This window comes from Geotrypetes seraphini, chromosome 2 (genome assembly GCF_902459505.1).
Source record: "Geotrypetes seraphini chromosome 2, aGeoSer1.1, whole genome shotgun sequence".
In the NCBI taxonomy this organism is placed as follows: domain Eukaryota; kingdom Metazoa; phylum Chordata; class Amphibia; order Gymnophiona; family Dermophiidae; genus Geotrypetes; species Geotrypetes seraphini.
Genome location: NC_047085.1, coordinates 276,027,678 through 276,040,931, shown reverse-complemented (window position 1 = coordinate 276,040,931; position 13,254 = coordinate 276,027,678). Strand labels below are relative to the sequence as shown.

At 43.9% G+C, this 13,254-nt stretch overlaps 1 protein-coding gene across 1 annotated transcript in view; it reads right to left on the bottom strand.

Moving 5' to 3' along the window:
• SEMA5A (semaphorin 5A) overlaps positions 1–13,254 on the bottom strand; it is a 1,054,315-nt gene that overhangs the window by 203,358 nt on the left and 837,703 nt on the right. Inside the window, 1 exon segment of the mRNA XM_033929716.1 lies at positions 4,050–4,197. Coding sequence (XP_033785607.1) covers positions 4,050–4,197 — 148 coding nt within the window.

Here is a 13,254-nt window from a genome sequence, read left to right as displayed (position 1 = left end):
AACACACCTTCGCCTAGTATGGAATATGTAATCACAAACTAACCCCTCCCATAGACAAAGGTTAAATTGAACCAGCAAGAAGCTGGACTCTGCATACAATGCTTCACAGAAACAGTGACACATGTCTCCTAAAGCAATAAATAAATAGAAATTTTTTTCTACCTTTGTCTTCTGTGGTTTCTGCTTTCCTCATCTTCTTGTAACTCTCTTCCTTCCATCCACTGTCTGCCGTCTCTTTTCCCCTATATGGCATCTTCTCTCCTTCTATGCCCCTTCCAGAAACTGTATGCCTCCCCCTTCCATCTCTTCTTTCACCCCCATTGGTCTGGCATCTCTCTCCTCTCCTTCCCTCTCCCACACCTCTCCTCTGCAATCCCTTTCCCTTTTTTCCCTCATTTCCCTTTTCAATTTATTTTCTGCATCTGTCTAGATTATGTTCTTACTACTCTCTCATCAATGTTCTTTTTTACTGTCTACCTAAAGCTTGCCACCTCTTTCCCTCACCCCTCCAGTGTTTCCCTAACTCAATCCTTTTCTCCCCATCATGTGTCCTCCTTTTATTTATCCCCTCCTTCCATCATATACCCTCTTTCTCCAACCCTTCCATCTAGTACCTTCTCCTCTCTCTGTCCACTTATCATCCAGCATCTGCTCCCCTCTTTCTCTCCTCCCATTTCCTTCTGGCATTTGCTCCCTTATCTCTCCCATCTGCACTTCCATCCAGCATAGGTTCCCCACTACCATCCAATGTCTGCCCTTTCTCCCTCCATCCACCCCTCTTCAATCAGCATCTTCCCCCTTTCTTTCCCTCCAATATCCTTCCCCCTTATGTCTCTCTCCTTTCTCTGTACATCAATTCCATCAGCACCACCCTTCCATACCACCCTGCCCCCTTTCTTTCCCTCCACCACTCTTCCATTCCAGCAGTCCTGCTCCTTTCTCTCCCTTCATGCAGCAAGGTCCCGCGATGATTGTAGCTGCCTGCTGCCAATCCACCCCACTCTGACGTACTTGCTCTAGAGCGGACTCAGCAGCTGCATGCTGGAAGGGCCCACGATGACTCGTCTGCTGGCTCTGCTCTGGAAGAAGTAAGTTACGTTGGAGGGGGTGGGCCCGGCAGACACAGGGAGTTGCGGCAAAGTCCCGCAATGATTGTGTCTGCCGGGTCCACCCCCTCCGACGTAACTTACTTCTTCCAGAGCAGAGCCAGCAGACGAGTCATCGCGGGACTTCCCCACACCTGCTCCCCCAAAATTGCCATGCTTCGGTTCCTCTTTTTTCTTCCTCCCTCCCCCCGCGGGACCCTGCAGCACCATCAACTCTTACTCCCTCTAACGCCGGCCCTGCAGCTCCGGACTTCCCCGCACCTTCCCCCCCCCCGATCGCTATTATTTTAAATGTTATAGCGGCGGCGCTGTATCCATCAGTGGAGACGTCTAACCTCGGCCTGCCCCGGAACTCTTACTGCAGCAGCTGCCCGTCTAGGCAGGAACAGGAAGTCACTGTTGCAGTAAGAGTTCCGGGGCAGGCCGAGGTTAGATGTCTCCACCGCCAGGGTCGGAAACCAAACCTCCACCCCGACGTCCGATTCCTCCCCCAGCCTCCCCTTACCTTTGCGACGCGTGTGTGCGCTGTGACGAGAAACTTGTGCGCTGCGATGTAATATTTTGTGCGCCAGCGCACGCCAGCGCAGCTTAGCGGGAACACTGGAGAGAAGGCTTTTTTACATATATATGATAGGAAGAAATGCAAAAGTGGCAATGTGAAAATCAAAAGTGAAGGGGAAGAATATATAGAAGCTGATAAAGAAAAGGCTGAATTTCTTAACCAATATTTCTGTTCTGTGTTCACGGCTGAAGATCCAGGAGTTGGACCATAGAAGACAAATGTAAATAGGGATGGTGGAATGATAGAACCTGACTGATTTGCAGAAGGTTGTGTTTGTGAGGAGCTAGCTAAATTAAAGGTAGACGAAGCGATGGGGTCGGATGGTGTACATCCAGGGTGCTGAAGGAACTTAGGGAAGTTCTGGTGGCTCTGCTGACTGACCTTTTCAATGCTTCTCTAGAGTCGGGAGTGGTACCGGAGGACTGGAGAAGGGCAGATGTGGTGTTTCGACACAAAAGTGGAAGTAAGGAAGAAGTAGGGAATTACAGGCCAGTAAGTTTGACTTCTGTGGTAAGCAAAGTAATGGAAGGAGGAGTGTATGGTGATGTGGTTGGAGCTACAGCTTGAGCACCCTGGGGTTGTAGGTTCAAATCTTGCACTGCTTGTTGTGATCCTGGGCAAGTCAGTCAGTCTTCCATTAGAAAAATTGTGAGTTCTGAGTCCACTGGGACAGATAGGGAAAATGCTTGAGTACCTGATTGTAAAACAAATTAGATAACCTTGATAGGCGGTATATAAAAACCTAATAAACTTGAAACACTTTTTAAACAGAGTATGGTGAAGTTTCTGGAATCTGGTAGATTACAGGACCAGAGGAAACATGGATTCACTAGAGGTAGGTCTTGTTAGAAAATCTGATCAATTTCTTTGAATGGGTGACCAGAGAATTGGGTAGAGGGAGTACGCTAGATTTGGAATATTTAGACTTTAGCAAAGGCTTTGACAGTATTCAACACAGATGTCTAATAAATAAACTGAGTGCTCTTGGGATGGACCCCAAAGTGATGGGCTGGGTCAGGAACTGGTTAAGTGGAAGACGACTGAGGGTAGTGATCAATGGAAATTACTCTGAGGAAAGGGATGTTACTAGTGGTGTGCCTCAAGGTTCTGTTCTTGGGCCTGTTCTTTTTAACATTTTCATAAGTGATATTGCTGAAGGGCTGTTGGGTAAGATTTGCTTCTTTGTGGATGATACCAAAATCTGCAATAGAGCAGACACTCCGGATGGTGTGAATAACATGAAGAAAGACCTGGCAAAGCTTGAAGAATGGTCTGAAATTTGGCAGCTAAAATTTAATGTTAAGAAATGCAAGGTCATGCATTTGGGCTGCAAAAACCAAAAGGAACGGTATAGTTTAGGGGGTGAAGAACTTACGTGCATGACAGAAGAGCAGGACTTGGGTGTGATTGTATGTGATGATATTAAGGTGCCAAACAGGTTGAAAAGGTGACAGCAAAAGCTAGAAGGATGCTAGAGTGCATAGGAAGACGTATGACCAGTATGAAAAAGGAGGTATTGAAGCCCATGTATAAGACTCTGGTGAGACCTCATTTAGAAAATTGTGTACAATTCTGAAGACCACACCTTGAAAAAGATATAAAAAGGATGGAGTCGGTAGAGAGGAAGGCTACTAAAATGGTGTGGTTTCATCATAAGGCATATAAGGACAGACTTAAAGATCTCAATATGTATAATTTTGAGGAATGATAGACATATAAATACCTACATAGCGTAAATGTTCATGAGTTGAGTCTATTTCATTTGAAAGGAAGCTCTGGAATGAGAAGGCATAGGATGAAGTTAAGAGGTGATAGGCTCAGGAGTAATCTAAGGAAATACTTTTTTACAGAAAGGGTGGTAGATGCATGGAACAGTCTCCTAGAAGAGATGGTGGAGACATAGGCTGTGTCTGATTCAAGAAGGCATGGGGGAGAGGCATATGTGATCTCTTAGAGAGAGGAAGAGATGATGCGGTATACAAACCTAAGGATTAGATTAGATTAGATTAGGAAGAGAGAATGGTTACTGCGGATGGAAAAACTGGATGGGCAATTTGACCTTTTTCTGCTAACATGTTTTTATTTTAATAGCTGGGATTAACATTAAAATAACACATCTTAATGGTAGCCCATGTTGATAATCTCCGCCTCTCCCGAATACTGCATTTATTCAGAAATCAAAGCAGTAATCTACCTCTCATTTCAATTTGTCTCAGACAGAGCTAGGAGGTTCTCCAGCTTATTACACCAGCTTCATCATTTTTTTAGGTTCAAAAGGAAACCCATATTTTAAGTGCTGTATAAAAACATACCAGCATTTGTTCAGAATCAGTTGTATATGTATAGGGTGTGGGAATGAAAAAGAGGAGTAAGCTACTCACCACATTGCATCCAGTGCAGTCAGGGCCATTCTCGCAGGTCCTACGGCGAGCCTGGATCCCTCCCCCACATTGGGTTGTGCAGCGTTCCCATGGACCCCAGCTTGACCAAAACATATGTGGAGGGCATGGCAAATGTTCATTACAGTATCTGTGAGAAAGAGGAAAAAAATCTGCTTAATGTAACAACAACAAAAATAAATAGATCACATATATTAGAAGATTAGGTTCTTACCTCGGTAATCTTCTTTCTGTTATAAGACATAGGATTCTGTACTGAAGCTGCTGTCCTCCTCTAGTTGCAAACTTTGGAGAAGGATGTCATTCATATTTTTCAACTCCTTCTCTTCATCAGTGGAGAATAGCTGCTTCTTCAGTTAGTACCAAAGCAATCAAACTCCACTGAAATAGAAAAAACGAAAAGGAGGGGCATTGGGATCTTTCTCAGAGACAAACTACATTTCTGTTCTTCTCTGTTTAAAAAGAACAATAATTAACATGAACTTGTAACTTAGGAGTATCCAGGAACCAACCTGCTATGTGCAACTAACACTATTGCATAAGAAACCCCAAGGTTCAAGAAAAAAAGGTGATATTTATACACCTGTTGTTTTGTTTTCTCTTTTTTTTTTCTTCTTATACTCATCCAAATGATAAGTTTTGTGATGACCCCAGCAATGTCCAAGGCAATAAACAGGCAAATTGTAAGTCTGCACATGGCATTCCATACAAAATCCTATGTTTTATAACAGAAAGAAGATTATCGAGGTAAGAACCTAATCTATTCTATTGCAAAGACATAATGTAGCTGACATGCCAAAAAAGTGCCAGATGTCTTAGGGATGGACAGATGAGCCCACATGCAGCACCAAGGACCCAAATGAGGCATTCTCCTGAACCACCACATCTACTCTGTAGAACCTTAACAACATAAGAATAGCCTTACTGGGTCAGGCCATAGGTCCATCTAGCCCGGTATCCCATCTTCACGGAGACCAATCCAAGTCACAAGTACCTAGCAAAAACCCAACTAGTAGCAGAATTCCATGCTACAAATTCAGCAAACTATGGACTTTTCCTCTATGAACTTGTCCAAACCTTTTTAAAAACTAGTTACATTAACCACTCTTACCACATCCCCTGGTAACACATTCCAGAGCTTAACTATTCTCTGAGTGAAAAAATATTTCTTCCTATTGGTTTTAAAAGTATTATTCTATAAATTCATCGAGTGTCCCTAGTTTTTGTAAATCTTGATGCAGTAAAAAATTGATCCACTTGTACCCATTCTAAACCACTCAGGATTTTGTAGACTTCAATCATATCTCCCCTCAGCCGTCTCTTTTCTAAGGCAAAGAGGCCTAACCTCTTTAGTCTTTCCTCACACAAAAGGAGTTACATCCCCTTTATCATCTTGGTCACCCTTCTTTGAACCTTTTCTAGTGCTGCTATATCTTTTTTGAGATAAGAAAACCACAACTGAATGCAATACTCAAGGTGAGGTCACACCACTGAGTGATACAGAAACATTATAACATTCTTAGTCTTGTTTACCTTCCAATAACCAATTCTTAGGGCTAGATTCAGTAAAGCCCCCTTACTTGTCCGATCCTGTTCCACTCCGTTTTTGAGTCTTGCTGGACGACCCATTCACTAAAGGCTCCCCATGCAAATCACCTAATCGTAAACACGCCCACAAGCAATTGCACGGATTGCTGAACACTGATCGCAATGCTTGCGCAGACCATCATTGACGGCTGTACGTGCGATCCCGCATTTGCCGCTCTCCTGCACCAGCAGGAGAAGGGGAAAGGATTGGGGAAGTAATGGCAGGCAAGCAAGGAAAAGACGGACTCACTACAGCCTCTAGAAGCAGAGGGGGGGAGGGGAACTGCCAGACTATGGAACTGAACACAAAACCCGCCCCGACTCTCCTGCTCTTTGCTGCCTTTCCCGCAGTGTGAGCCCGTGGTTTTAAAGCGGGGCTGCACTGCGGGGAAGGGCAGCAGAAAGCAGGAGAGTCTGGGCGGCATTTTTCCCCACAGACTCAGCAGGCTTGCCGCTTGAATACAGGAGACAGGCATGGCGGCAGGGAAGCAAGGCAAAGGCAAAGGCAGAGAGTAGAGTTTTTAAAGTGCGTTTTCTTCCCCTAGGACTGTTGTTTCTGCTGCTGCTCTTGCTTAAAAAAAAGAATACTGTGGTCTGGCTCCTCCATGTAGTGCACACATGGCTGCCCCACACTACATAAAAAAAGCAGAGTGTCTCGTATCCACGGTCAGCTGCAAGCAGGGAGTTTCAGTTTCAGGGCTGGTATTTCAGCATGGGAGAGAGCAGGAAAGGAGTGAGTGACTGGTCTTCATCAGTCGCTTGGTTTCGGATCGGCAAGCCCAGTCGGTGTGCCTGAAAAATGTTGGTGAATCACTGCCTTGCTAGATTTGCATGCCATTTTCCTCATTTGCATGCGCAGATCGGATCGGGTGCGGACAGGATCGGCCAGAAGGTTAGTGAATCGGGTCGGGGTCATAAAGGGGTTGTTAACCGATCGGTATACGATCGGTATGCTTAGTGAATCTAGGCCTTAATTCACAATTGAACATTGCTTCCAATACCATGACTCTTTAATTTTCTCAGGATCCTCTCATGAGGTACTTTGTCAAAAGCTTTCAAGAAATCTATATATACTACATCAACTGGTTCACCTTTATCCACATATTTATTCATACCTTCAGAGAAGTCAAGCAAATTGGTGAGGCAAGACCTCCCTCAGTTCAACCCATGCTCTGTCTTATTAAATCATGTTTGTCTACATGTGCCACAATTTTATTTTTTATAATTGTATCCACTATTTTGCCTAGCCTTAAGGTCAGACTTACCTATCTATAATTCCCCGGATCTCCCTGGAACCATTTAAAAAAATCAGCTTAACATTGGCCACCCTCCAATCTTCAGGTACTACAGATGATTTTAGCAACAGGTTACAGATGAAAGATCAGTGCACCATCTGGTCCAGTTGATTAATCACTTTTTAACTTCTAATTTGGCTTAGTACGTCTTCCAGGTTCACTGAGATTTCTATCAGTTCCTCCACCTCATCACTTTTAAAAACCATTTCCAGATCAGGTAGATCTCTTACATCTTCTTCCGTAAAGACAGAAGCAAAGAATTCATTCAGTCTCTCCACTATGGCCTTATCCCTCCCTTAGCATACCTTTTATTCCTTGATCATCCAACGGTTCCACGGATTCCCTCACAGGTTTTCCGCTTTTAATGTACCTAAAAAAATTGTTACTATGAATAACCTTGTAAATGTATGGAGAGTAGACCAAGTAGCTGATCTACAGATTTTATTAGTGGAACAGCCCAGAACTCCGCCTAGGAAGCAGCAACACTTCTAGTCAAATGTGCTATGACAGAGATAAGTGGCTGTTTTCTGCAGGAAATATATGAAGAAATTGCCATGCGAATCCATCTGATAATCAAAGCCTTGGAGGCTGGCCTGCCTCATCTTGATTAGCTGGTCAGCACAAAAGGTTGGTCGGAGAGATATAAATCAATTGTCCTTTCCAGATAGTGAAATAGAACTCTTTGCACATCTAGTCATTGCAAAATCCTGTCCTGTTTAGCTGTATCTGTAGAGTAAAAAGTGAGCAAATGAATCTCTTGACTGACATGTTTCTATGTTTTTATGAAAAGCTGAGACTATCTTCAATAGAAAGGAAGGTACCATTCACAGAAAAACACCATCCTCTGTAAACCTGAGGAAAGGCTCTCTGCAGGAAAAAGTCAGTAATTTCGAAATTTGTCTCACTACTAGAAATACTGTCTTGACCATAAGGTCTAAAATGGACGCATCTTGCAGAGGTTCATACAGGGACTGAGAGAGGCCCTTCAGAATGATATTGAGGTCCCATGACAGGAAAGGTCATCGCAATGGAAGACACAATCTGAGTGCCCCCTTCAAGAATCGAGTGATGTCTAGATGAGACACCAGTGACTGCTTACCTCTCCAAGCCCAAAAGCATGAAAGGCCTGCCACCTGTACTTTCAGAGATGCAATGTTAGGCCTTTTTCTAGTCTGGCTTGCATAAATGCCAGAATCATGAGTATTGATGCCTGACAAGGCTCTACCTGTTCCTTGGTGCAGCATAGCTGAAAAGACTTCTTAGTCTTAGCATAAGCTGCAAATGTTGAAGGCTTCTTTGCTCTAAATAGTCACAATGACTACCTTCAAATAACCCTTACAAATTATGGCCATGTGCTCAAGAGCCATGCCATAAGACCGCAGAGCTCTGGATTCTCCATGGGAACTAGACCCTGACTGAGGAGCCCCGGATGAACCAGAAGCTTGAGACACCTGCCTCTTTGCAGTTGCATTAGATCTGCATACTAAGGCCAACGAGGCCAGACCGGAGCTACTAGTATTACCAGACCCTAGTGGCTCATGATTCTGCAGATGATTTGGCTCACCATTGCCATTGTGGGAACAAATAGAGTAGACTCTCTGTGGGCCAGGGCTGAACCAGGGCATCCAGCCCTGGGCTTCTTGGTTCAGCTCTTCAATTGTAGAAGCAATTCACATTTATGTTCTTGACTGAGGCCATGAGATCCATTTCCAATCTTCCCCAGGGCTGTACAATGAGGCTAAATGCTCTCTGGGACAGGAACCACTCCTCTGGATCAAAGTCTGTCTGCTTAGAAAGTCAACCTGGACGTTATCTACCACTGCCATGTGGGCTGCTGAAAATACCTGTAAGTAAGCTTCCACCCACTTGAACATCTGTGCCTCTAGGTGCAACAGGGCACTTCTGGTGCCTCCCTGTCTCTTCACATAAGCTACAATGGTGTCATTGTTGTACAATACTCTGACTGCCTTTCCTACCAGGAAAGTCTCCAATGTTTTCAAAGCCAAATGGATGGCTCTCAGTTCCAGACGATTTATGGACCACTTGATTTCCGATGGTGTCCACTTGCCCTGGAGTGGGTGACCACAGCAGTGGGCACCACAGATGCTCAGGCTGGCATGAGTCATGAGTTTCACCCATGAGATGATTCTGAGGAGCATGCCTTTCGATAAAGCATCCCCCTGGAGCCACCAATGTAAGCTGTTCCTTGCCTCCCATGATCAGGGGAATGTCATTTTGGGGACCACCTGGAAAAGAGGGACTCCTAGAGTGGACACATATGTGCTCTCACCCAGGGAATGACTTCTAGGGTGACCGCCATTGAGCTCAGTACCTGAAGGTAATGCCAGGCTGTAGGCATTGGTAATGCTAAGATCTCTGAGATCTGCTTCCTGAGATTCTGAAAACATGGCCTCTCACTGTGTCAAAGCGGACTCCCAGATATTCTAAGCGCTGAGTTGGTTGTAGTTGACTCTTGCTGAAGCTGACTATCCAATCAAGTCTTTAGAAAAGATCCACCACCTGCTGCACTGCATGCTCGCCTTCATGTCTTGAGGGGACTCTGATTAGCCAATCATCCAGGTATGGGTGAACCAGTATGCCCATCCTGTGAAGGTGAGACACTACCACCACTATCACCTTGTTAAATGTGGAGGGGCCATGGCCAATCCGAAAGCCAGCACCACTATCGGGAAGTGTCTCTGGAGTACATGGAATCTCCGATATTTTCTATGATAAGTAAAATTTGGAATGTGAAGATATGCTTCCATTAAATCCAGTGAGGCTAGGAATTCCCCCGAGCTACTGCCACAATGACTAACAGACCGCCTCCATGCCAAAACATGGAATTCTCGGTGTCATGTTTACAGACTTCAGGTCCAGGGTAAGCCTCCAGTCTTCTGTGCCTTTTTGGGGCACTATGAAGTATATGGAGTATCAGGCGGATGCTGGTTCTTCTTTGGGAACTGGTTCTATGTCATGAATGTCCAAAAGTTGCTGTACCATCGCTCAGATCCTAGCCTCCTTTTCTGGACATCTGGTGGGGAAGTCGTGGAACAGATATGGAGGAGGGTGAGAAAACTCAATCCTGTGACCCTCTCAAATTATGTCCAAGATCCAATGGTCTGATGAGATCTGTTCCCATTCCCTCCAGAAAGTCATCAGTCTCCCACCAATGTGAGGAGGTGAGCAGTCAACCTGGTGTCATTGTGGCTTTTTGGTGGCTGTGTTGCTGCGTGACCCCGAAGGTTGCTGGTTTCTGTAGTTGCCAAATCTCTGTCTTGTCCCTTGGAAGGGTGTTTGGGAAGAGGAACCGGAGGAGAATTGAAGTGATTTCCGAGAGAAATGAAAAGTGTCCCTGCCGCCCCCGGATGGAATGTCTGTCTGGAAAAGATTTGGGATGGCGATCCACCATGTTGGCCATGCAGTTGTCCAAGCCTTTGCCAAAAAGCATCTATCCCTTAAAGGGTAATCTGCTTAGAGTAGCCTTGGAGGCTGAATCGCTCGCCAACAGAAGGAAAAACTGAAGAGGGAGCTATTCTCCACTGGTGAAGGAAAATAGTTGAAAGACATGAGTGACATCCTTCTGCAAAGTTTGCAACTAGAGGAAGACAACATCTTCAGTACAGAATCCTATGTCTTTACAATAGATTTTCCATTATCATCCAGATATTTGGAAACAATGTTTCTCTATTCTTAAAACCTTCCATATTTTGTCTCCTCATTACGTCTCTCAACTCATACAGAGGATCAGTGATAGATCATATAACCACATACAGGAGTAATTTTCCTTTATATTACATTTCTAGACCACAATACCTTCCAGATCGATGCGGTTTACATCATCAAGAGACTGAACCCCACAGTGAAGTACAAAAGAAGTATCATCTTCCTTACTTTTCTTTACAACTTGGTTACATCTTTTAAAATGGGGATTATATACCCAGTCCTTTGAACACATTTAGTAAATCTTGTTTGTTTGTTTTTTTTAGTTCAATATATTTTATTAATAATTTCAAATATAAACAAGTCATGACTCAAACGGTTCACAGAAATGATTGGCAAAACAGATTAATTACAATAATCAGTATGCAAATAATGTTGACACTAAGACTAAACATTCCTAAACATAAGAAAACTAACAGCATGGATGTACATTACCACCCCCCCCCCAAAAAAAAAAAAAAAAAAGAAGATATTCATTTTAAATGTGATATATCGCTATATTTTGTGAGGGGATTCCAAACTTTTAAAAAAATATGCAAACATCCCTTTCTTTCTGCAAACACTCTCTCATACTTAGCAGTCAGACTTACTAAATTCTACCATTTCATGTATTCAACTCTTGAAAAGTCTTTCCAGTGAGCAAGAATTATTTTAATTGCTAAGTTAAGCAAAATTCGTACAAGCTTAGCCTGTTCATCTGTGATTGAAGTATTTATGTAAAGTCGACTCAACACAATGATATTAATGGTCAATGACTCTTTAACCTTAATCAATGAACATATAGTATCCCAAACTTTTTGCCAATAGAGTTGCAATAAATCACTTTGGAAAAGTGAATGTACCAAAGTTCCTGTCTCCTTATTACAAGACCAACACTTACTTGATTCATTGGATCTTATTTTGCTTAATTTGTAGGGTGTCCATACTGCTTTATGTAAAATGAAATACTATATATAGATTATTAGCTGAAGATTTCAAAGCTTTATGTACCGACAACCATACTTGCTCCCATTGTTTATCAGATACAGTCAAACCTCGGTTTGTGAGTACTGCGGTTTGTATTTTGCAAGACGAGCAAAACATTTTTGCAAATCGTGACTCGCAAACTGAGCGTTGACTCGATTTGCAAGTCCCCCCGCCTGCAAACGCAGCCCCACCCCAACCCCGCTAACCGGCATCGCGCCCCCCCCCCCTTGTGAACGCCTGCCCGCCCAAACTGAAGCCTTAACCCCATCTGGCACCGGTACACAGCACCAACCCACAGGAGGTGCCGGTGCCCGAAGATCGTGCTAATTGGCGGACTGGGCCTTCAGCATCTGCGCATGCTCAAGGCTTTCTGGCTCTCGTTCTTGGGCCTGCTCTCCTCTCTTGCTGTGTTCAGATAGAGTTTTGTGGAAACTTTAGAATTGGCTCCTAAAGAAGGGAACTACCTTGAAACTGGACACAGTTGAGCCGTTATCTACCTTGCAGTGAATATGTGCCAGGAATATTTATCGGAGACACTTCATTATCCGGAGAACCATTAAACAACTGAGGAGCCCCTGAGATAAGTAAATCGCTAGTTTGAGCACTTTTTTTGAAATGATGGATTGCAATTTTGTATTATATAGTTACATTTAGCACTTGCACTTTTTGGTGATTTTCACTATTATTTATGTACATGATGTATACCTATGATGGTGCTAAGGTGGTGTGAGAACTAGCCCCTTTATATACTGTTTAAGCCCATGCACTCGGGTCTCCGAGGCCAATAGCTTTGACGGTTCATAGTCTAAAATGCGCAAGTCAATCGAGCGCCGACAATATGGAGCAGACAATCACACGCAGGACATCAGCGCGCCGGACTTAAACTTAATTTTAAAGTTGCTCCGAGTGGGGGTTTGGGGAGGGAACTCCGCTGTTATAGTTATTACTGTTGCGCTGCCGTTAGGTGGGGGTGTTGGGGGCGGAACCTCCCATTATAGAGGAAAGAGGCATTTTTCCCATTTTTTAGGGAAAAATCATCAATTTCATCTGTAATGTGTGTGTGTTTGGGGGGGGGGGTTTCCAATGGCAGCGACAACAGTACTAACTTAAGTGGTGGGTTCCCCTCCCCCCCCCAGTAAGGCTATTCTTATGTTCTTATCCTGAAACTGTTGAGGCTATTTCAATCGTGCTTGAGGGGTACAAAAATAAGCTGATCAAGTGATTTTGGAACAGTGACTGGTGCAGGCACACAGTACATGACTTGCACATAGCAGTACTGTGACCATTACAATTGCCATGCATGTTTTTCTGCCGTTTATGAATGAATGGAAATTGCATACAGTACACATAAAAATAATAATTAAATAAAACAAGAGAACTTGTAACATTGCTGTCACAATTAGAACTAGTTTGCCAGTTAACAATACAGTGCCTACATTAATCACTTGTAGCATTATTTGCTGACACTGAGTCTGGAGCCGGTGGGGCATTTGGTAGGGCAATTTGCAGGATAGTGGTCATAATTGTGGGGCTAGGGCAATAATGTGGAGATTGTTTTGTTTTTGTATTTTCGGGGGTGGTGGTGGAATATTTTTTAGATGTGGGAGTGGTTAGCG